The sequence below is a fragment of the Amphiura filiformis genome, chromosome 3, assembly GCF_039555335.1.
Source record: "Amphiura filiformis chromosome 3, Afil_fr2py, whole genome shotgun sequence".
Lineage (NCBI taxonomy): Eukaryota > Metazoa > Echinodermata > Ophiuroidea > Amphilepidida > Amphiuridae > Amphiura > Amphiura filiformis.
The window spans coordinates 46,183,296-46,208,283 of record NC_092630.1 but is presented as its reverse complement, the minus strand read 5'-3'; the positions used below and the strand labels follow the sequence as shown (position 1 = coordinate 46,208,283).

Sequence of the window (24,988 nt, the reverse complement as noted above, 5' to 3'; positions counted from 1 at the left end):
TTATCTGAAACCACTGGCACTTATCTAGGAGAACATTTTGTCTCAATGAAAATTTGAGCACATCTGACTTTTGACCCGTACATAAGCAAATTGACCCGTGACCTTTTGTGCCCCGTACTTCTTAACGATAGGTCGTATACGCATAAAAGTTCATTTCTGAAATCCGTGGAGCCAGACGAACAATTTGACATGTTTCAAAGTGTTATTGGAATAAAAATATTTTAGTCCCCTTTTTGAAGGCATGGTCTCAAACTACTGCTTGGCAGACAACAAATTCAAGTTAAGCATATACCCACATTAAGTTGGTTGCCAACCATAAACTTGGCGCTAGGAATGCAATTTTTCCAAAAAAAATTTATTGAGGCCTACTGTCAAAACAATATATTTCCAAAATTTGTGTTGCATTCATGCAGCGGTTTAGACATGAGAAGCAGAAATGTTTAAACAATGACCATAGGATAGTACGTACACTTCCAGTGTGGTAACCACTACGTTTTTGTTCACAACATTCAAGGGGTACTACACCCATTGCATTTTTTGTTTGTTTTGTTTTTTGCATTTTGTGAAGAAATGAGAACTAGAATTTCGCGGTTCTTGACCTGCGCGGTTCTCGACGCATTGCCTCCACCTTGACGCCCATCATTTTAAACGGTGCAATTTCACTTGACTCCAAAAAAAATGCAATGGGTGTAGTACCCCCTTAAACGAAACATTTTGGGCGCTTAATTTCACTGGGGTAATGAGAAAAATATGAGTTCTTCTGATACCAAATAAAGGTTTAATGGGGGGGGGGGGTCAGTAAAACCTGCATTTACACACTTCAAGGTTGTTCATTTTCGGTGACCTGGGTAGGTAGCACTGTCTAGCACCAGTGACAGAAATGCCAACATTATTAACCAGGGGTGTGATTCAAAGCTTGTGAAATATCCAGAAAATTGAAAAAAATCTAGAAAAACTGTGTGAAATTGGGCAAAAAATACCCTAAAACGGGCTAAAAATCAATAAATAACATCCAGAAAATAGGGAGGATTCAAACCCAAAATAGGTAGGTTTTCAAAATTACATTGCAACTTCAAAGGCACAACAAAACTTACCAGAAATAGAGTGGTTGCCAAATTTGGGTGTCAAAATGGACAAAAAATGTTTACAAAAATAGGGAGCCTCCCTCTAAAATAGGGAGGGTTGGCATCTCTGTAAAGGGTATGAAATCATCAAGAAAAGAGGTACATGAATTTTAAAAAAATCTTAATTAAATTTTTTTTTGAATGGCATTCAATCCTTCACTATAAATAGTCCCTTTGCCAAATTAGAGGTATAGACCGATATGGACCGACTGTATTCAGTTACTGCCCCCCCCTTTTTTTCAGGAAATTTGTACAAAATCTTTGGAGCACATTTCGGCAAATGTCCCTATCCAGTGTTTAGAGGTCCTCGCATGTTATGGCTCACCAACTCCTGGGTACCCAAGTTCCTGCCCGTCCTTGGCCTACCTAGGTCAAAATTCCAGTATACAAAAAAAAAGTAACAAAGTTACACGAATCAACAAAAAAAATCCTTTTACAAAAATTGAAAAAAAGTTATAAAAGACCCTAAATTACCAATATTCAAGGTTGGAAACCAGAGAAATATTGCTACTATAAAAAACAATTCAAAGCCGGATGAAGTTCTATATTTTAATTACTTTCTTCTATTGATCAGCTAGCAATGCATACTAATTTAATGCATCCCTGGCTGTTCAATAATTAGAAGCAAAGTAATTAAAATGTACAACTTTTTCATCCAGCTTCGAACTTTTTTTAGTAGTAGGATTTCTCCGGTTTCCAACCTTATATTTAAAAGGTCTGTAACTTTTCAATTTTTGTAAAAAAAATTATGTGTTTTTTTGGGTACGGTACTCAGATTCCCACCAGAAAATTCAATCCGGTACACCGAGTACATAATTACCTGTTAGGTGAGAGCCTTTGTAGAATTAGAATCAGTGGCATCAATCTGTCAAAAGTAGGGGGTAACATTTGACCCAAATTGTTAAAAACTGAAGAGAAAGAAAAAGTGAGTAAAACATGTTCCCCCATCATCACTCCAGGATTTACGCCCATGTGTAGAATATCAGGATGACATTTTCTTACAGCACTTGTACATATATGTATGCCTTCATGGAGAAATCGACTTGCAACCAGGTACTGTAACAGTTCTCGATGTTGTCACTGATTTGGTCTTCATAACCTGTATGAGATTTTCATTAGGGACAATAAAACACAGAATTGACAGAAAGAAAGAGACACAAATCAAAATTTAGACTTTTTCACCAAATTAGTATTGGCATATTTTGCCATTTTACTGAGCCAATTTCCATCTTTCACAGACTTCATTTCAAGATTTTCATCATGTGAATTCATGTTAGTAACTATGTGAGCCCTTCTCTTTGGTGTTATACTTGCAAATGTTTTATAATACATTTATCATTTAGTACAAATTAAATGGAACATTATTCCAGATCATTTTAGGAAGTGAATGTTTTAAACATTTTTTGTTAATTTGTAGGAAATTATTATCACAAAGAATTGTTTTTGACTTCTCCATCAAATTCTTCAACCATCACCATATATTTTGTATTCTTATGCTTGAGAAAAACTTGGTCCCATAAATATAATATATATGCAATATGCATGCACATGCTGATAGTGATATAGTCATACATTCTAATGTAACAATTGGTTCAAATGGTATTTACATGTACCATTATGCATCTATGATCACATACATATGACCCAAATATAACATTTTTAACCATTTACTGGTCCATGCAGAAATTTTGCGCTGAACATTCTTAGTTAAAGTTCCGGGACAAGTTTCTCTCAAATGGATGATTATATTACAACAGAGTCTAACCAAAATTGGTTTCTGGCTCTGTAAATGAAACAGGTTCTTTGCCAATAGAAACAGGTGATTTTAAGTCTGAATAACAATCGTAATAATAAGGTCCCTTTCCTAGTATAAAAGCACACTCTGAACAAGTTTCTATTTTTTCAAACAGAATTAAATATTCTGACTTAATTTTGCATCTTGAAAGACACAAAAATGTTTAAGTTCTGTAAAGAAAGAATTTCCATGGACATCTCAAGTTTTTTGAAACATATATGTAATAGGCCTAATATGTGATGTGATCGAGCAAAATCAGTCGGAACTCGGAAATATTGATTTTGAGATATAGCAAAACAAAAGAAATATTTCCTCTTGTTTTGGAAAATCTTTAAAATTGTTCATATCTTTGGAGCTGGTTGTTCAATTTTAATGGAGTTTTCTGCAAAATGCAGGTTTGTAAAACTAAAAGCTTTTAACTAGATCCTTATAAGAAACTGAAAATTTCCGACTGATTCTGCTTGATCGCATCACATGTTAATGTACGTACAAAAATGTATGTATTACAATGTGACTGATGATGTATCAATGTACAATGGTATAGGCCTAGCCTATCTGCCTATGCCAAATAAAAACTTGTTCAGAGTGTTACTGAATGTGCTTAATTATAATCATTATAATCATGATGAAGGTATACATTAATTACATTTCTAAATCTACATGTAGAAAGTATCTGAAAAAAAACTGGTGTTTTTATAAGCAAAGTACATTCATGTACCAATGTTTTTGGACAAGCATATTAATTTGCAATCATGTATAATGTATATTTATACTTATAGAGAACCTCAACCCATCTTACAAAAAAACAAATGGGAAAATAATTTTAATATAAAAGTATATCTTTTAAGGTGCAAACTAAGTAGATAGGAAGGTTAATTACAAATGCCTGGGTTTAATCGAAATATAGGAAAAAAGTTTCTGTTCAAAATATTATACAGAATAAAACAATTATGAAACAAAAATTGTGAGTACATGAGTAGCAGCTGAGTAAAATTTGAAACATGTATTCAACTGGGTAGATTGAAATTTGGAGACCCCGGGACTAACCAACACAATTTTTTGGCCCATCCTAAAACCCATTTAAAGACCAAGGTCCCATTTTCCAAATTGGGTTGCTGAAAAATCATTGTATAAACTATGATTTATATATGGTGCATAAATTATATTTCTCAGTCACAGTACCGTAGTTTAGATACAATAATGAATGATAACAATTACGATCAATTTGGTAAATTATGGGGATTCTTAAGGGGGTACTACTGACACCCCTGGCCAATTTTGTGCCTATTTTTACATTTTTCTCAAAAATTATAGCGCATTAGGGACAAGTAAGATATGTATATTATAGGGGCAAGGACTACAACTACTGCACTGGAAATTTTATTTCAACACAGACAACAGTTGTGGAGTTACAGTCAAAAATGAGGGAAACCAATATTTGATCAGTAAATCAATAACTACTTGCATTGCGTTGCTGAATTTTCAGTGCAGTAGTTGTAGTCCTTGCCCTCATAATATACATATCTTACTCGTCACCAATGTGCTATAATTTTTGAGAAAAATGCAAAAATAGGCACAAAATTGGGCAGGGGTGTAGTACCCCCTTAAACTACATCGGAGAACCCATGATTACGTTATTATTTGCTACATGTAGTAATCATGGTAATGAGTACAGCAGAGTACCAAACCCCTAAAAGTTACAATGGGTTACTTCCCTAGTTCCAGTACAAATAACATGATTTTAAGCTTCATTTTATAGCCACCCTCAAGTTCTCTTGATACTGCTCAGACAGGAAAATTCAGGAGCGGATACATGTAGATGGATAGATAAGGCGACATTAGTGACATTACATGACATTCTTTACCTTCCAGTAAATGTGCGCATCCTGTTTTGATGATGTCCTGTGCTTTTGAAACTCAAACCAAAAAAAACAAAACATATCAAATAAATGACAGTTAATTTGACTTTACATGTAATTGGCAAAAAAATAAATACTTTATTGACACGTGCAGTAACAAAAAACATGAATTTTTTGGCCAATTACTGTAAGCCGAACAAACTAACAAGGCCAACTACATCATTATACCCCCCTTGTTTTAAAGTGATGTGACAGCTAAACAAATTTTAAGCCAATAAAAAATCCTATCGTTGAAGAGTTTCAGCTCTTTTGATTTGGTTGTAGTTTAGTTCATGATTTCTGCACAATTTTTAATATGATGATTGATTACAGTCAATGTTTGTTAAATTTAATAATAGAACCATTTCCACGATAGAACTGTATGGTGATCACTCTGTGTGCAACTTTCCAGTCCTGGTATAAATTTGAAGCTTGTTTGATACGTTCTGCTCATAGTCATGCCATTTAGTCCAACTTGAATTTCCTTTGGTCATATGCATGTTGGTGTCAGGAGTGGGAGTTAAAAATTGAGTTTTCTATGGCACTATTGAGAGGGTTTGCTTAAAATGTTTTCCCAGCTATGCAATACACCTCCCCTAATATAAAATGAGCGACACTGCTAATGTAGTACATTATACCCAAGGTCACTAGACTCCAAGATGGCGACACACGTACAATGACACGCGGGATGACTAGGCCGTTCACTATGTACGTGTGTGTGCGTGTACCGGTAGAAATCGCTTTCAAGTTCACTATATATAGAATTTTAGTTCAAATCCGGAGTCTCTTTGTTTTCAAGTATAAAAATAGACACGCACTACTTCCTGAATTTTCCCATGACACGACTCCATTCCGTGAGAAAGTAGCGTAGAAAGGTGAGCCACGAAACATTATAAAATAAAAGTCCAAGATGGCGGCTATTGATGTAGCTTGAAGGTCAAACGGAGTCTCTTACTTCCGCATTGCCATTGGAACGAAAATAGGTTCAAAACTAGCGACATTATTACAGAAAATATGCGATGACTTCGTGCTCACTTAATTCAGAATATAACAGTACTAACTTAGTCAACAAATGAATCGTAATCCAATCAAACGATATACAAATACGGGTAGGCGGAAGTCAATCGGATCATTCTGATTTGAAGGCGTGGTGCTGCTGGTGAATGGTAGTGATGGCGATTGGTAGAGAAATCTGTGGTAAATCTGTCCCAACAGAAGCGATGATAAACTGTAAATTGACGATTTCCCAGGTTGTTAATTATCCAAAAAAACGTACAAAGCTGCCTAGTAAGTGTCTGAAGTTATAAAATGCGTTACATGCCCAAACTGTCTAGATAATCTGCGATGACGCCCACGGCTTTATTGGTGTTCCTTGTTGGCCCCTTCGGGACAATGACCAACCACGATCGCCGTTTTCGAAGCTTGTAATGTGACTGCTCCTTCTCTTTCTTCTTGCCGTACACAATTTTACCATCTTCCTCTCGTAAGAACTGATATTTAGTACCCTCGATCACAATTCCACTAGTCTGGAACGCAGTGAAATCTTTACTTTTTAAACATTTTGCGATACTCGCACCCTCCGCTGGCGAGAGCTTCAATGCATTCCCATGCCCGGCAGTGGTCCACGCAGAACCTCCATCTAATCCAATTATACAGGCCCTGTCAACATGTGCACCTCCACTGCCATCCTTTGATTGTGCGATCATGTTATCTAAGTAGGAATCCCAACTCATTTTGTTTGTATCGAGAGTTTAATTCAGTTATAATAAGTTGGTATGTATTAGTGCTGACACTACGTAGTCGGCTAGCTAGCGTGGCACTGCTGCGGTATGGCTGCTTGCTCGATGCTCAATGGATTTTGGGATGTGACAAATTTAATTGCGAAAGAAATTCACCTCGTTACTAAGCACCACAGACCAAGACCATGGTGCTGAACAGGCAAAATGACTATGCAATCGTGCGTCTTTTGTAGCGAGCATAATTACACATAACGAGGCTAACATGTGAATCCACTGTGGGTCGAGAATCAAGAAATTCCTATAAAAGAGCATGACTGCACGAGAGAATATCCAATCGTAAAAATAAAATATTATTCAGTGAGCATTTATAATAGGCCTATTATGATGAGAAAGGTGACTCATGCTCAATTCTTTTTGACTGACCAACTTGATGTGGGGAAACAAGTAAAGTACAGATGGAAATGCAGAGGGGAACAAGAAATAACAAATATAGGCCCTGGCCCGGCCCTGGGGTGCACTTCAATTTGAAATGGATATAGGTGTAGGGCTGACATTTTCGCACTAAGGGGCATTCGGTGAGAGCAAACTTGATGTAAAAAATATGGGGTCAATGGGTGAAAGCATGATTTTGGCATTCGGTGAGAGCAAAATGTAAATAATATGGGGTCATTGGGTGAGAACATTACCTTTTTTTTTAAATGGAATCTTTGGGTGAGAACCAAAAAGCTCCAAAACAGCGCCACAGAAACCTCAAAAATCAAATTTCTATTTCAAAATGGCTTCAAATTTCTTTGTTTTTTCAAAATAAGTTAAATGAAAGTTGTTGTTCAAATTGAACTTGTAAGTAAGGGTCTTTGGGTGACAGATCAAATGGAGAACGGGTCTTCGGGATAGAGCATGTTGGATAAGTATGATGTTTGCTGGACTTTATTGGATGTACATATGCAGATATATGCAGATATGAGACAGTTATTATACTACCAAGATCCAATAACTTTTGCAATTTACCATGATCAGTCCAAGAGAACGCCAAATATGGATCAGGAGTATTACATAATAATACCCTGCTATGACAATAGCTGCACTAGGTTAATCGTATAATCTCCTTATGTGGTTAGCATGGCTGGGCCAGGAAATCCACAAGGTCAGCCAATGTATGTAGGCCTACATGTATTCGGTACATGTTCCATATCTTTTACAATGGGTGATAAATTTCTGGTTTGTTTTATTTCAAAACACAACATTCGATATTCTAAAGCTTGGTCCAAATCCAAGAGAAGAACCAACTCTAGTAATTTATGTGGTTTCAAATTATATCAGACGTTGCCTTTTGATAGAAATGGTGTTTGTTGATGTGCACAGTTTCCCATTAGATCATAACATGCTGTTGTACATCCAAGGTCAAAGGTCTTTTAATCCATATTTGGCGTTGTTCTGGGACTGATGATCCAACAACTTCTGTGATTTTAAGATTATCCTACTCTGCTGGTGTACATTTGTTTCTCCGTCTATGACACTCCCTTGGATCACACCATCTATTGGCTCTTTATAGGAACCTGAAGAATTTCAATGTGCAACTTTGGATTGGACGTGTGAAGTTTACAAGGACTCATCACTGAAGATCAAGATCGACAAGTTTATGAATGACGTAATGAACTCACTTTAGCGCATGCAAAATTATAACTGGTTTAAAATATATTTGGATCCATACGTTTTTTTTGTAGTTTAGCGTATAGGATTAGAGTGAATAAATTAATTATAAATGTTATTATTGGTTTCCAGAACCAGAATTCTAATTTGATTTAAGACCTGGGTTACAAAATTGGGGGCTCATTCCGGGAAAACAAAAACATTACAAATTATCCTATCGCTAATTTTTTTATTTAAAATTTAAATCCCAAAATTATGAATTTTTGTGTTTAACGCGCAAAAGTATTCATATTAAATATCAATAGCTAACAATTATTATAGTAAACTTGTCACACTTGTAAAGAGCCATTAGATAGCTTTCATCATGGCGGCAGATCTGAGAGAGATGTCGCTTTCCTGGGCGAAGGATGAAGACTTCAAGGAAACACATGCCGTGCTGTTACATACGGACAAGGTCCCGTTTTCTACCCAATACCTTGGCCTTGGACTGGCTGCCATAGGAGGACTACTGAATATAGTCCGTAGAGATGATGAAACCCGTTGAAGACATTAATCCTATGTGAGCATGCGAGGCCCATAACGTCCAAACGGCATATCATCGAAATAAAGGTAGATGGACAGACGATATCCTTGGCGAGACTCCTTCTAAAGGAAATCGCAGGCGAATACAAATCATCAGAGCGCCTGTCTATCAGGGAATGATCTGCACCGCAGAAACACGATCAATCACTTTCCATGGCTAAAGCCCTATATTCAACTCAGTACAGGAAGTTGCGTTTCTTTTCCAGCGCAGATCCACCAGCCAAAGACGAAGTAACATTCGAGAGCTGGTTGGTCCAGGCCGAAGCGCAAATGGAAGAATGGGGAGACATCCCGGATAGTGAGAGAAAGCGACGACTCAAGGAAAGCCTGAAGACACCAGCAGTTGAGGTCATCGGGGGGTCATCGGTGACCATGTCAAGGATAATTCAAAGTTGACACCCAAGGACTACATAGCTGCTTTGAAGACAGCATTCGAGAGCGTCGAGACTAAGATGAAATAGCCATCAGACTTTACACCATGATGTGCAACCATCTGCTTTTTCACAAGGCTCCAGAAGACAATCAGAACCGCACTTTAAAAGGGTGCCATAGATGAAGAGGCTGCAGATACCATCCGACTAAACCAATTCATCAAGGGGTTAACATTGGTTAATATATGACGACATTCTTCTTGTCAACCTGTGGTTGAGGGAGAGAACCAACCATCCTCCCAAGTATATGGATCTGCTGGACATGATCAGGAAGCAGGAGAATGGACTAAAGAGACGAAAGGAGCAGCGGAAGACAGGAAAATAGGCGCATAGCAAACAGCTCCTTCAAGTAAATACCAGTGCCGAAATACTGCAGCGCCTGCAAGCGTTAGAAATTCAATCTGGGAAATTACTAAATCATATCAGCAGAAGTCAATATTGCCAGTAAAAGCGCAGCCGTTTCAGATGTTGAGCACAATAAAGAATAGGTCTAGATTTTGTTTTAACTGTGGTGAGGATGGACATATGCAGAGAGGAAATGCCTCAAGAGTACTAATGATAATTTAGGGAAGCAGAAGTTGATATCCTTTGTCGCCGGCACTTCCCAGACGAAATCGGTCTATGGACCAGGGAAAGTACAGAAGACGTCGACAACTGGGCAACTCGGCGTCAAGTCCACCTCAATTATAGGCCCACATCCACATCAAGATCATTCTAATAAGGTTACGTATCATGCCAGAACCGATGTACCACAGGAGTTGATAGGAGAGGCTGTTGTAGTAGGTTGCCACATCAACAGCAGACCTTCTTCGTGCTTAGTAGATATTGGGTCACAGGTCACCCTAATAACCAACTCTTTCGCCAAGGAGTTGGACTTGCCCCGGAACTCACTGAAGGATCTTACCCTTTGGCACGCCGGAGCTGACAAAATGAAGTACTTGGGATGGACACTTATGGACGTACATTTAGATGAGACATTCTGTGGCATATCAGAGTCCCTTCCAACTTTGGCACTGATAGAACCTGACAACAACCACCTTGACTCACCTCCTGTTACATTAGGAACCAATTCAGCCTTTTTCAAGCGAATCTTCCAGAAATTGAAAGAAACTACTGGGGTTAATTGGAGGACTGTGTCAGTCCATGCCTCTTGTAAGAAAGTACACCGGAGCATTGAAGTGAATGACAAGATTGGAAGTGATGGTTTTGTGGACACTGTGCGATTTAGGGCCCGCAAGAAGTTGCTCATCCAACCTGGAGGAACACGAAAGGTCACTGGATTCTTTCGGAATACAACAAGAACCTCCCAGCAGGTGTTGATTGAGCGGCCTACATACTCGAAACTGCCGACTGGTCTTGAAGTCATTCCAGGAGTCATGGATATACCAGATTACCATAGATGCAAGTGCACTCTCGATATTACTAATGTATCTGATGATCCTGTGGAGTTAACACAAAACCAAATAATTGCCAATGTCTTCGTCCCTCATTGTGTGACCAACCTGAAGCAGAATGCCTATGCCGGATCAGCCAATACCTATGACTGTCCTCCAAACTCAACACCATGTTCATCCAAGGACTCTAATATAAACTTGGAGGATCTTCAATTCAGTGCAGACTGGAAATCCAGATTTTTAAAGATCCTCAAGAAGAATTCAGAAGTCATCTCAACTCATGAATGGGATCTTGGTCTTACTAATCAAGCAGAGCATGTCATCAATCTTACAGATGACACCCCCTTTCGAGAGAGGTCACTAGAGTACCTCCAGCTGACCTCGAGGATTTACGCCTACACTTGCAGAGCCTTTTGGGCAATGGGATCATCACAAAGTCACATTTACCGTATATTGTGCTGGTGCGAAAGAAGTCCGGAGAACTGAGAATGTGCGTGGACTACCGTACTTTGAACAATCGATCCCTTCCGGACCAATATGCAGTCCCCATTATCCAAGAAGCCATCGACAGCCTCTCTGGAAGCCAATGGTTTACGGTGATTGAATTGAAGTCCGGTTTCTATCAAATACCAAGAGAGTCTGACAAGGAAAAGACCGCATTTATTTGTCCTCTTGGTTTCTACGAGTTCCAGCGGATGCCGCAAGGGATCAAAGGGGCCCCTGCCACCTTCCAGAGGCTGATGAAGAAATGCCTGACCGGACTCAACCTTCTTGAAGTCCTTGTCTATATGAACGATCTGATAGTGTTTGCAAAGACTTACCACAGATGGAAGAACGGCTTTCAAAGGTGCTTGATAGATTGGCAACATTTGGGTTGAAGGTATCCCTGAGAAGTGTCAAATATGCTGCCAGAGTGTCACCTACCTTGGTCATATTGTGTCAGACAAGGGCGTGGCAACAGACCCAGAAAAGATCGCTACCATCAAGACCTGGCCACAGCCTAAGAACATCAAAGATCTACGCTCCTTCCTATGATTCGCCGGTTATTACCGCCGTTTTATTGAATGATATTCTAGAATTAATGCACCCCTGCATGCTCTTACTGCTGGTTCTACGACCCACAAACGAGGTTCCAAGATGAAAAGCGCACAGTTACCAGTCACCAACCCCCGAGAACCCTTTGGTGAAAAGTGGACATCTGAATGTGACAAAGCCTTTAATCTTCTTAAGGAGAAGCTGATAACATCCCAGTTTTGGCATTTGCTGACATGGATAAGCCTTTTTTTGTTCATGTTGATGCCAGCAGAGATGGACTAGGAGCTGTCCTCCTACAACAGCAAGATGAGCAACTCCGCCCAGTGGCATATATGCTAGTCGAGGGTTGAATAGAAGTGAGCGTAACATACCCGGCTCGTAAGTTGGAGTACTTAGCGCTGAAGTGGACCATCACAGACCAGTTTAAGGATTACTTATATACGGCACAAGATACCAAAGTCTTAACCGATAATAATCCCTTAACATATGTACTCACTTCAGCCAAGCTGGACGCAGTGGGACACAGATGGTTGGCTGCATTAGCGAATTTTAATTTCACCATCCATTGACCAGGAAGGACAAACGCTGACGCCGATGCTCTCTCCAGGAGACCTCACACTTCAGATCCCAGTACTGATGATAAAGCAGATCAGTTGTCCGGGATCAGTTGCAGAAGATTCAACTGCTTGAACGTCGACTAAAGGGCAATGTACAGATGAGAAGGACAACGTCTGTTCGAGGGAAGCCATACATGCCATATGTCAAAGCCATTCAGTAACGTGTGTCCAAGAACCGAAGACTCAGACTGAGTCAGAAGAACCTTTGATCTGCAGTATCGCAATGGGTGCTTCTGCAATACCAGAAAGTTACGACCAGCTTCATAATATAGCCTCAACGCAGATAGAATGGGCCAAACAGCAGTCTGAGGATCCCAACCTTAAGATCCTATTGCATCATATCCAGAATGACACCCGTCCAGCTTTTGATGTCATTAGTGGCAATCCAGAGTTGAAGCCTCTCTTCAGGGAAATCGGGAGAATCAGCGTTAGAGATGGAATTCTATATAGGAGTACCACTGGGCAGAAGGGAGAAAAGAATCATTAGCCGATCCTTCCGAAGAGTCACCGGGGTACTGCTAATCCCCGCTATACATTCCTTGCACAATGACCTAGGGCATTTAGGCATAAAACGGACTGTGACAGCTACCAGACGGGTTCTACTGGCCCAGGATGGCCAATGATATAGACACCTATATCAAGAACTGTGGTCTATGTATCAGGCGGAAATCTTATCCTGATTCAGCGCCATTGGTGAACATAACAACACTGGCAGCCCATTGGAGTTGGTGTGCATGGATTTTTTGAGTCTGGAGCCCGATAAGAGCAACACCAAGCACATACTTGTGGTCTCTAATCATTTCACCCGCTATGATCAGGCTTTCCCAACAAAAGATCAGACAGCTAATCAATAAGAATCAGCGAAGAGAGCCGGGTTCAATAAACAACGCCATGATCGGAAGATCAGAGTAAATAGACATGGCGTTGGGGACAAGGTGCTAATCAGAAATCTCGGGTTTAAAGGGCCGCACAAACTGGCTGACCAATGGGAATCTCAGGTTTGCCTGGTGGAAGAGGATAGAGGACCTGACATGCCAGTGTATAAGGTCAGGCCCCAGAAGGGAAATGGTCCAGTGAAAGTCCTGCATAGTGTTTTGGGCCAAAATAGCCTACAAAAAGTGCAATATTTTGCGCGCTTCGCGCGCACTAGCCTTTTATATAGCAAAATTCAGCTGCAATTTGGGCTAAAATAGCCTTAAATTAATTTTTTTAGTAAAATCTAAACACTTGGCCATTTGAGTGCACATGCCTTCCTCACAGTGCGGTTGGGGCCTCCAAATTTTGGCCTGGCCCAGGGCCCCATAAAAGGTAAATCCGACCCTGTCAATCATACTTGTTTATCAATCCAATTTAACCGCAAACACAAAGCCTGTACGTACAAGACGCGCTCATGTTCCTAGTACACAAAGCGCCGCATAGTTGTGTACAATGTAGTTATGGGAGCACACCACTAAATCAATGCGCTATGTGTGCAACCCTACTGAGTTCCGGTAAAATACAGAAAGTTTTTGAGGTATAATGGGCTGCTTTGGACTAATAATCAGAAAGAGTAGCGAATTATAGCTTAAATAAAAGTGTAAAGCCTGTGCATGAATTTGAATCACTAAAAAAGTCGCATTTTTATAATTATCGAGAAAATAGGTCCGCGTATTAAAAAATGGGCAGAAACGGGTTTACAGTCATGAGAGCATATCAAAAACAGTGAGGGCGCTGTTTAGCGGCTCCTACCGGGAAAACGAGACGGAAGACTACCCATACATTGAAACATATGTTAAACTTTCATCGATTTGCAATCGACTGGTTATCCTTAAATTTCTCAGAAAGCGCCGAAAAGGCCTCAAAACGAGCAAATAAAACTGGTGTTTTTACACGTATTTCAATGGGGCAATTATTTAGTGGTGTGCGCCCTTATCAATGGTAACGGCACGTGCGCGGAGGATTTAAACCATAACGAGATCTGGGCGACCAATCACAAGCCAGATCCATTTAAAGATGCATTACATCATGACCAATTTTAGTAGGCCAGAGACAAGACAACCGTGTTAAACTTGTTAACCGCAATCGAAAGTAAGTAGTCCACTTGGGAAGCCAACAAACAGAGGGAGTACGGTGACTAAGAAGATCAGATGTGAAAATCTATCAATTGTGCACAAATTAATTAAATCAGAGTTTTAAGAGTATGCACAATGGGCAAGTGGACTACTACGGAGAAGTCTATTGATGAGCCAACAGCAACCTCTATACCGGAGGTGAATCAGCATCTTGTTCTGGCTGAATCAGATTCTGCTAAATATAAATGCAGATATGCCATCACAGGAACCAGAGTCATCCAGAAGATCCAAAAGAACTATTCATCCGCCGCAACGATTCACTTATGACCAACCAGGCCAGCCTAGCACCATTTCAGTGCAAACTAATACCTATCCACCAGTTAGACGATAGACTACCCCGTAGTCCACTTGCCCATTGTGCATACTCTGGATATTGTATTGAAGCTTAAAACTCATTAATTAATGTGTGCACAAATATCTGATCTTTTCAGTCACCCCACTCCCTCTCTTGGTTAGCTTCCCAAGTAGACTACTGACTTTGCCTTGCGGTTAAGATTTTTAACACGGGACTCTATGGAGAGTTAGGCCAATTTCTGGCCTAACTAAAATTGGCCATGATGTAATGCATCTTTAAATGGATCTGCCTTGTGATTGGTCGCCCATATCTCGCTATGGTTTAAATCTTCTGGGCCCGCGCCATTACCATTAACTACACCGTACACAAGATCTGTGGTATTTGCGGCGCTTTTGTGTTGACGCGAAAGTTAATCTCTCATCAAACATCTAGCGCGTCCATGCTTAGTTCTTGTGGTTAATGGACTGATAAACAAGTATGCTTGACAGTGTGTTTTAGAGAGCAAAGTCCAGGGGTAAAGTTCTGCTTACAATTCAAAGTCCATAGTCGAATTTTCGGGGTTCGCTATCAATAAACTGGTAGATTCCAAAATCAGAATTGTTCAGTATTAAAGTGAGCCATTATAATTATGCAAGATAATGTTGCATTCAATTACTTTTATTGTCACTAATCATCTGATATTTTTAACTCTTTATGACCATTTTACTATTGAATACTTTAATTTTAATAAACATCAGTATAATTTTGAGTTCAACGAAATGGGTTCATCATAACTAGTAATAACATATTTTTAATAAAATTCGACTATGGCATAGTCTAGTTAGACGAGGGTTCTTCCATGATCTGAAAAGTTCTCATTGACTTGTGCTGGCTGCCTGTTGAACAACGCATTGCATTTAAGATTCTCACTCTTGTTTTCAAATCACTAAATGGACTTGCTGCACTGGATATCTCCGAACTTCTACACACTTACTACCTGGTCGCACTGGGCTTCGTTAAGCCCAGTGGCGTAGCTGCCGGGGTGGGGGTGGGGGGGGGGGGGCAATTGCCCCTGGCAAAATTGCCTATTTGGGCCCCCCGCCCCTAGTGCAAGGAAAAAGAGGAAAAGGAGGGAGAAAGAGGAAAAAGAGGAGAGAGAGAGAGGGGAGAGAGGAGAGGAGGGGTAGAGAGATGGGGAAGCCATACGATATGCAATATTTTACGATTATTATCAATAAGCCTGGCAAAAATTGTCTATTTGCTTGATTTATTGTTGTTAATGAGTTATGTCCGCTTTACAAAGTGTTTTTTGTTTTGTTTTGTTTCAGCCCTCTTTACCATGTTTACAATTAACATAAGTCAAGAACCACAGAACCTACAAAAGCATATCTGTGATATTTGAATTCTTCTACACGTTCGCTATGAAATGATCAATGCAATTTTTGCCAAAGCTCACTACCATTCGCAAGATGCTGTAAACTACCAATCGCAAGAGTTTAAAATACTAGTAGTTGCTAAGACCCAATCAGTGACCCAGCGAAAGTGTAAAAAATTAAAATTGGTTATAAATTGCTTAAAAGTGAAGGATAAGTCATTCAAATTGTCATTTGGTATTTTTGAAATGAAACATTTGGCAAAAAACAAAGAAAACAGCAGTATTGACGAAGTTGAAATATACATGTAGCTATTTATATACTTTCAGTATATAAATTACAGATTCATGTAAATTCCTAATATTTGCCTTAATACATACACGGCTTTCGGCTGAACCATTTGCATGATATGTTAACACATTTATGACAATGACAAAGGTACCAAAATCTGAGTTTTTATGCTTTTTACGGTCGCACACGCCACATGAGCAACTCACTGAATGGGTCTTTAAAGCAATAATAGTGCCAAAAGGGTCCACCAAATGGCTTCAATCATGTCAATTATGTCTTCATTTTGCAAAGGTTTCTCACTTCAGAGGGTGGCACATTGCCTTGCAGTCAGCAAGTATAACATCAATGAAGGCTTTCCCGACTCTGGATGCCCTCACAAAGGCTCACATGATGAATCTTTATCAAGTCACTTCATCAAAATCGAAACATCCACCCGTCTCCCAGCCACATCCAGCTACACTCACATCCTACAGATACCCCACACACCCCAAACGAAAATTCAACAAGGATACCACCAATATGGTAGACTTCCCTGTCTCCAGATGACCTATAAGTGAATACACCCACCACACCCACAACACAAACACACTAATAAAATGAAATAACATAATTATACTCATTGTACCCTGCATGCAGTCAGAAAGAATAACATCAATCATGTCAATGTATATACTTTTCCTGTCTCTGGAAAGCCTGACAAAATGAATCTTTATCCAGTCACATCATCAAAATCTAAAAACCCACCCGTCACCCATCTCTAACGCATTTTATGCCCACTCAGGTCATAGGTCAAAAACCCTATAGGTATTTGAAAAATGTTGTGATGATTTTGTCCAACGACACGAATATTTTATATGGTTGGCCTCTCTACTGTAGTGAGTATTTGTTAATTGTTTGATCGTTTGATGTTATATTTTGTAACTGATAATAAACTCATATTTAATAAAGTCTTTATCAACTTATAATGTTGGGTGGTGATTATTACTCTCTGGTCTATTACTCTATTATGGCCTCTTGATCACCTCGACCGTGATCTTTTTGCTATTCATGATTATTATTATACGGTACCTTATCGTATAGTAGTTTTCATGGAAATAAAATGTGATGCCCGATGTGATGTCCCGTGTGATGTTATGAATATGATGTTACATCCGGAGACAGGAAAGTCTCCATTGATGTTATTCTTGCTGATTTCGTTTTGTCTGTAGGGATGTTGGAGTGTATAGGGTGTGTGATCGGGGTACCGGGTGGGGTGATAGGTGGGTGTTTGAATTTTAAGATTCATTTTGTGAGGGCATCCAGAAACAGGAAAGCCTGCATTGATGTTAACCTTGCTGAATGCAGGATACAAAGAATATAATTGTGTACATAATAAACTTCAACTTTAATTCTATTTGTCCGGACACACAAGAGACTTCACTTTTATACCGTGGTAACGAGCATCGTCCTCGGTTCCCGGAGGTCTGCAGTATAGACGAATCCAAATACACACATTCCTACACCTGACTAGCAGCCTTTATAGTTGGGTCCCCGTCGGCTACAATGCATCCAAAATGTGAAATGATTCGGCCTTGGCGTAAATTTTAAACTGCATTCCATCACCCGTTTTACACCTTCCGCGAAAACACAGGTAGACAAAAGAATGATTTAAGTTTACAACACAATACAGTTCCAACAGTTGTGCAAATAAAAGCCGCCTTACACCTGAGAAGGTCGAGGAGGGTTAATAGAATAATACAATAGAGATAATTCCGCAGGTAATCCCGTCGCATCTATTCATAGATATACAAATGGATGAACAAAAGGACTATGTATGAATAGATGCGACAGGATTACCTCTATTGTATATATTATTCTATTAACCCTCCTCGTCTTTGCATCTTCTCTTGGTGTTAGGCGGCTTTTATTTGCACAATCGGGCGCTCAAAACACCAGGTTGGTGCTAGCGGGAAACCAAAGATGGCCGACCAAATCCTGACCATGAATTGGCTCGTTGGATTCGTCTATATAGACCTATATTCCCAGTAGGCCTGCTAATCTCGCTATTAATCGCTAATACTAGCTAGCCTATATGGCAAAATTAGTACAAAAGACGACGACTTTGCGCAATCCGCCCCATAGTATAACTGACAATAGCCATAATAGCGCTCTTTCTAATAATTACTTGCAATTGCACTAGTTTGTCATTTGTTTCTACACATAGAATAATTGCGAAGCACTGCAATGATCAAATAGTACTATCATCTCTATAATCAGCTTCTTTTTTAGACTTAGAATAAAACCACTAAGGGAAAATGGCCCTTAATACATAATTGCGCAATTATGACATTTTAACTTTATCTTGTCACTCAAGTGATATAATTGCGCTATTCCGCTATTATAAAAAATGGCCTTTACACATTGCGCAATTATGACATTTTCACTTTTAAATACATAATATAGGCCTATATCGCTGAAATTGACGAGTTCACGGTGCACCCGGCAAGTTCAAGACATTTCGTGATCCACAGCCTCATCCCCCCACTTTTCTCAAAAAAAGTTGAGATTTTTATATCACTGGAAACCTCTGGCTACATAATGTCTTGCAGGTTAATTCGTTTAGCTAAGATATCGTGAAATTTGAATTTCGTTCTGGTGCACCAGAACGAAATATTGTCTATGGAGCAGTGTAATACACATAATCATGCATAACTCGCAAATGCAATATCGGAATCAACTGAAATTTTAGGAATATGCTTTTTTCGTGGATATGTACTGAAAAATGTCATAAAAAGAGGATGCTAGGATCACGAAATACTCCTTTAATGTACGATCTTATAGTTTGAAAAGATTTTTTGGCATATTTATTATGTTTACATAACTTACGTCTAAATGGAATCGGCCAAATTTGTTGTTTTTGTAGGTCAACAGGGCAATTTGGACATAAATCATAATTATGACATTAAAGGGGCATTTCGTGATCCACAGCCTCATCCCCCCACTTTTCTCCAAAAAAGTTGAGATTTTTATATCACTGGAAACCTCTGGCTACATAATGTTTATGTACAAAATATTTCTTGCAGATTAATTCGTTTTGCAAAGATATCGTGAAATTTGAATTTCGTTCTGGTGCACCAGAACGAAATTACAACGCATTGTCTATGGAGCAGTGTAATACACTTAATCATGCATAACTCGCAAACGCAAAATCGGAATCAACTGAAATTTTGGGAATAGGCTTTTTTCGTGGATATGTACTGAAAAATGTCATAAAAAGAGGATGCTAGGATCACGAAATACTCCTTTAAGTTCGCCATAGACCTCAATGCTAAACGGCCGAAATAGTCAATGGGGTTTCTTTCACTTTACCTCGTTATTTCAGCGTATGGACAGAAACACTTTCTGGTCGGTGTATTACTTCAGCATTTTTGGTAAAGAATTTTTGACGGAAATCGTACATCATGGCTTTAATTGTCAATTACATAATGTCATCTTATATCAATGATATTGAGGAGTTTATGGTGCACCGGCGAGTTCAAGATTTGTCACCTACATATCGCTAGAGTACGAGCTCACAATGCACCGGTGAGTTTGTCACCTACATTATGTCAATGACGTTGACGAGTTCATGGTGCACCGGCGCAAGTTCAAAACTTGTCACCTACATACAGGGTGTAACAATAAAATTTATACAATTGCATTTTGACTTCTCAGGAAAAAACTAAAAGAGTTATGGCACAAATGCTATATGCAATACAATCAGTAATATCTTGGCTGAAAGAAGACGTTTAGTTGGTTTCTTTACTACCTTGGGTTCAAAAGTTATGTCCGATTAATTAAATCGTCCAGAAAACGTGTTGGGCCACTTTTGCCATGTTTGCGCATATCAAGTTTGAACCGCGTAGATATGTTTAGGCCAATTAGAGATTTCTTGTAAATCTTTAATTGGATTTAGAAAGAACACACAGTTTGTTTGGCACATCTGTGCTAGTTTGGTCTTTTTCACAGAGAGGGCGCACTCACTTCCTGTCTGCAGTTTGCCCTCCTTTTATATGGTGGTTTCAGGCTTTTCGCCTGGTAATTTTTTGGCTAGCATTTTCCCGGGAGCATTTTATCCAATCAATCTTTGGTTTTAAAATTTGTTTTATCACACAAACCTTTCTTTATCTAAAATTTGTGATCTTTTTTTTTCCTAGTTGATTTAATTTGAGTAAATATCAATTAGATTAAATTAGATTAGTAAATTTCAGTCAAATTTGTTGTCACCTTCAGTAGTTGTGAGTTGTGTGAAAATAGAATGCCAGGGTTTCCTTTTAACATGTGCTTGCATGGTTCTACAAGTATGTCTAACATTTTAAAGCTTTATGAATTTAATTTCTTGATTTCGGGTGTGCGAATTTCAATTGAATTATGTTCAAATTGCCAGGCTTTGACGGCATTGCCATTACTTAGTTTGTATAAGCTTACTTAGTTCAATGCTAATGCTGTTACGTAATCATGTGTGTGATAGAATTTTTACATGTGTTGTTTGAAAGACAAAGGTACAGTGTTTATGTAATCATTGAGAAATGCCATGAAAACGATCCACAAATGACGTCACGAGTCAACTCTTAAAACATACTGACTGCCCCTCGTAAAGGGTGCAGCATGAATGTGAATATGGGTTTAAGGGTATATATGAGGTATTGTTGGTCGAAGCAGATTTTCATTATCTGAATCAATATATTATTGAAAAATAACACTTTGGTGTTTTGCAGAAGTTCATTATACAAATCATATACTTTGGAAAACTTGCTTAATTTATTGTTAATGAGTTATGTACGTTTTACAAAAGTGTTGTTGTTTCAGCCCTCTCTACAACATAACTCAAGAACCACAGGACCTACAAAAGTATATCTGTATATCTGTATCTATGAATAAGCCCAATCGCCATAACTTTCAGGTTTTTGGGACACTTTGACCTCTGACATATCTGGAAAATTGCTGTAATCATTAATTTATTATTGTAATAATGTTATCATTATAAATAATAAAATAATTAATTTTTAAAATAATCAAATTTTGGGGTTTTTTTTTTACTCTAGTAAAACGTTTTAAATTATATTTTGTACGCTCAAAACCCCAATTTTTCTGAATTTTCCTGATAGATCAAAGGACAAAGTGTCCCAAAACTGCAAAATGTGTCCCACAATGCATTGCAAACTTCCAATGCCGATTGGGCTTATTGAGCAATGCAATTTTTGCTAAAGCTCACTACCCGGGCTCACTACCATTGGCAAGGTGCTGAGAACTACTTTGTTTTCTGCTGCTTCGACCAACAATACATCGTATACCCTTAATTGTCCATCTAGACTATGCCATAGTCGAAATTTATTAAAAATATGTTATTATTAGTCATGATGAACCCATTTCGTTGAACTCAAAATTATACTGATGTTTATTAAAACTAAAGTATTCAATAGTAAAATGGTCATAAAGAGTTAAAAATATCAGACGATTAGTGATAATAAAAGTAATTGAATGCAACATTATCTTGCATAATTATAACGGCTCACTTTAATACTGAACAATTCTGATTTTGGAATCTACCAGTTTATTGATAGCGAACCCCGAAATTTACAAACAGAGGGAGTAGGGTGACTGATCAGATGTGAAAATCTATCAATTGTGCACACATTAATTAAATCAGAGTTTTAAGCTTAAATACAATATCCAGAGTATGCACAATGGGCAAGTGGACTACGGGGTAGTCTATTGTCCATCAGACAGACAAAGTCTGAACAGGGAAGTGCTGAGGGTAACACTAGGGAGCACTCGTTCGAATGAAGTCAGGAAAATTGGATGTGTGTGCAAAATTTTATTTTATTTGTTTTAAATAATTTCATTTACCATGAAAGTGTTGTATAGTTTTTAAGTTTTAAGTTTTTATTTGGAAATTGCTTTTACATCAGTGGCACTCGATCCGATGGTGCATCCAAGACATTAAGCAAACAAAACTGTATTAAACAAAACAAAATCAAAGGATACCCGACAAGCAAAAGGTACAAATAAAATAAAAATCTAAAGTGAGAAAGAAATAACAACCATGTACCCTTATCTATTAACAAGTCCCAGAGAAAAGCTTGCAAATTATCTCCCAGCACGACTCTCTATGATTATGGTGTAAAACAGGATCCAAAACATTCTCATCTATTAGTGCACAGTTCTTTAACTCCAATACATTTGTACATTCATTGAATGACCTTTGAAAATTGGGGTACAAAAACTCATACTCTGCAACTTGAGGTCAAATTTTGCACTATGATTGTTTAGTTAATGTTATTGGACTTTTGCATTGGGATAAGGCCATTGTGGTCTGTAGTGTAAGAATCAAATATCGGCTCACTGTAAAAGCTGGTCAGAAAAAGTAGTCAGAAAAGGTAGTTAGAAAAGGTGGTCAGGTTATGAAAACACCCGAATAAAACGCAGATGCTACGTTGAAATATGCTGATTTTACCTCATGTCTAAGTCCATGCAACGCGCCCAATTTTCAGGACGAAAAAGTCTCATTTTGAAAGTAAAGTCATAATGTATGGTTGTAGTGATCTTTAATCTACCAAAATATATGTTTTTGGGTAACTATAATATTTGGGGAGCACAAAAAAACCAATTAAGTTTAATCAGCATGTAGGTCAAAATTTTAGTCAAAATCAAAAGCGGCCTGTTTGAATTATAGGCAGACTCAGCCAGGGGCGGCGCCAGGGTATTTTGATAGGGGGGGGCAAACAATTTTTGAATTTGTTATGCGGCGCGACACAGGGGGGTGTCTGAGGGGGATGTGCCCCCCTTAGAATTTGGAAAATTTTCAAAATGAAAGCACAAATGAAGCCATTTGATGCACCATTTTCACCCTTTTAGGGTTATTTATTTATTTTCCAACCGGATATTTTTATGGATTTCATTCACGGGCCCGACTTTCAGCCCGCTGGTTTTAGGCATGGACCTACTCAATTAGTAAATCCAGCACCTTTTGGCAACAAAATAATTTCATGGTACAAATAAAGTCGCGCGAAGCGCGAAAAAATTGGCACTTTTTAGGCTAAAATGGCCAAATATGAGGTTACTTTGGTCAGAAACCCACACAGGCGTCAACATTGGGGGATGATTTTATGGACCATCTACCCTATCAAAATATTGGGGGGATTTATACCGCACACCCCGGGTCGGATCTACGCCTCTGGTTGCAACGCGGTGTATGTTAAGTCAGTTGCATTGTAGGCTATATGATATGCCGGGTTTTTTTTTTATAAATTGGCATGATAAAATAATATGAATAATTATGTTTGTTATGCTTTCTTGGTCAAAATTTTAGGAAAAGGTCCAAAACAGGTCCACTTTTTCAAAATCATATTAATTGTTGCATGCCACAGACTTGCATGAGTTGCCGCGCCAGGATAGCAACGTTTGCACAGGATTTTTCCAAAGTAGTTCGGAGAAGGCAAGAGAGGCCATGTGACTTATGGGGGGAAATTTGCCAAAAATGGGCCAAAAATATAAGAACCAACAACTTTAAAACTGTGTTGGTACGTGATGTAGGTCAACAAGGGTCAAGATGTCCGAAGGGGGAGTTTCCTCCTTCTAACCATGGCCAGGAGCTGCCAGGGAGGGAATGGCTCCTTTTCTTCTTCTCCCTCCTCTCTTTTTCTCCCCTCCCTTTTCTCTCTCCTTCTTCTCTTTCTCTTTTCCTTCCTTTTACCTCTTTTTGAAAATCATAGGGGGCAATTGCCCCCTTGCCCCCCCGTGGCGCCGCCCCTGGTCACTCAGCTTACTGTTATTTTTTCAATCACTATATATATATGCCCTCTATCGACCTAGATTAGATTATATTAAATATTATAGTCTTCATTCCAGATGACTTGTTCTCCTTCGTGACGAATGAGCACAATCCAGTTTGGAACCGAGACTACCAATATTTAACACCGTATTAACGTACGTAAAAACGTACGTGAAAACACATGTTCCACGTGCTGCGTTTGGAACATCGCAATCTTTCTAATAATGTTTGATGCTTTAAGGGCTGGGGTATGAACGTTTGGACAGTATTTATTTTGGGACATTAGAGCACATCAGACATATCGAATTGCATTCTGAATACGAAGAATGTCATTCTGATATCAAATAATTTTGAATTTTTGAAATTCGCAATATAATACACATTTTATGGCAAATCATTAAAAATTGATATTTTTGATATTTAACAGTACTTGAAGTAAACTTTATAAATCTGATGATTTATACTTAAAGTGTATGTAGGTGGGTTGAAAAGCCGACGATCAATTGAAAATTTTGACCTTTTGTATTGAAGATATGGATTTTTTTCCCAAAACACACAAATAAATGAGGTCTTTTTGGGAAAAAATCCATATCTTCAATATGAAAGGTCAAAATTTTCAATTGACTGTCGGCTTTTCCTCCCTGCTACATACACTTTAAGAATATATCATTAGATTTATATAATTTACTTCGAGGACTGTTATATATCAAAAATTCGAAAAATATAAAAATTTTATAATTTGTCATAACATTTGTATTATATTGTGATTTTCAAAAAATGAAAATTATTTGATATCAGAAAGACATGCTTCGTATTTAGAATACAATTCGATAGGTCTGAGGTGCTCTCATGTGCCACAAAAAATACTGTCGAAACGCAATA

At 38.5% G+C, this 24,988-nt stretch overlaps 1 protein-coding gene across 1 annotated transcript; it reads right to left on the bottom strand.

Annotated features, from left to right (window-relative positions):
* Positions 1–2,291: 2,291 nt before the first annotated feature.
* On the bottom strand, positions 2,292–6,686 carry LOC140148606 (profilin-like). Its single transcript, XM_072170617.1, is given in 3 exon segments — positions 2,292–6,188; positions 6,190–6,259; positions 6,262–6,686. Coding segments are annotated over 3 exon segments (417 nt in total). The 5' UTR covers positions 6,551–6,686; the 3' UTR covers positions 2,292–6,130.
* Positions 6,687–24,988: the final 18,302 nt, after the last annotated feature.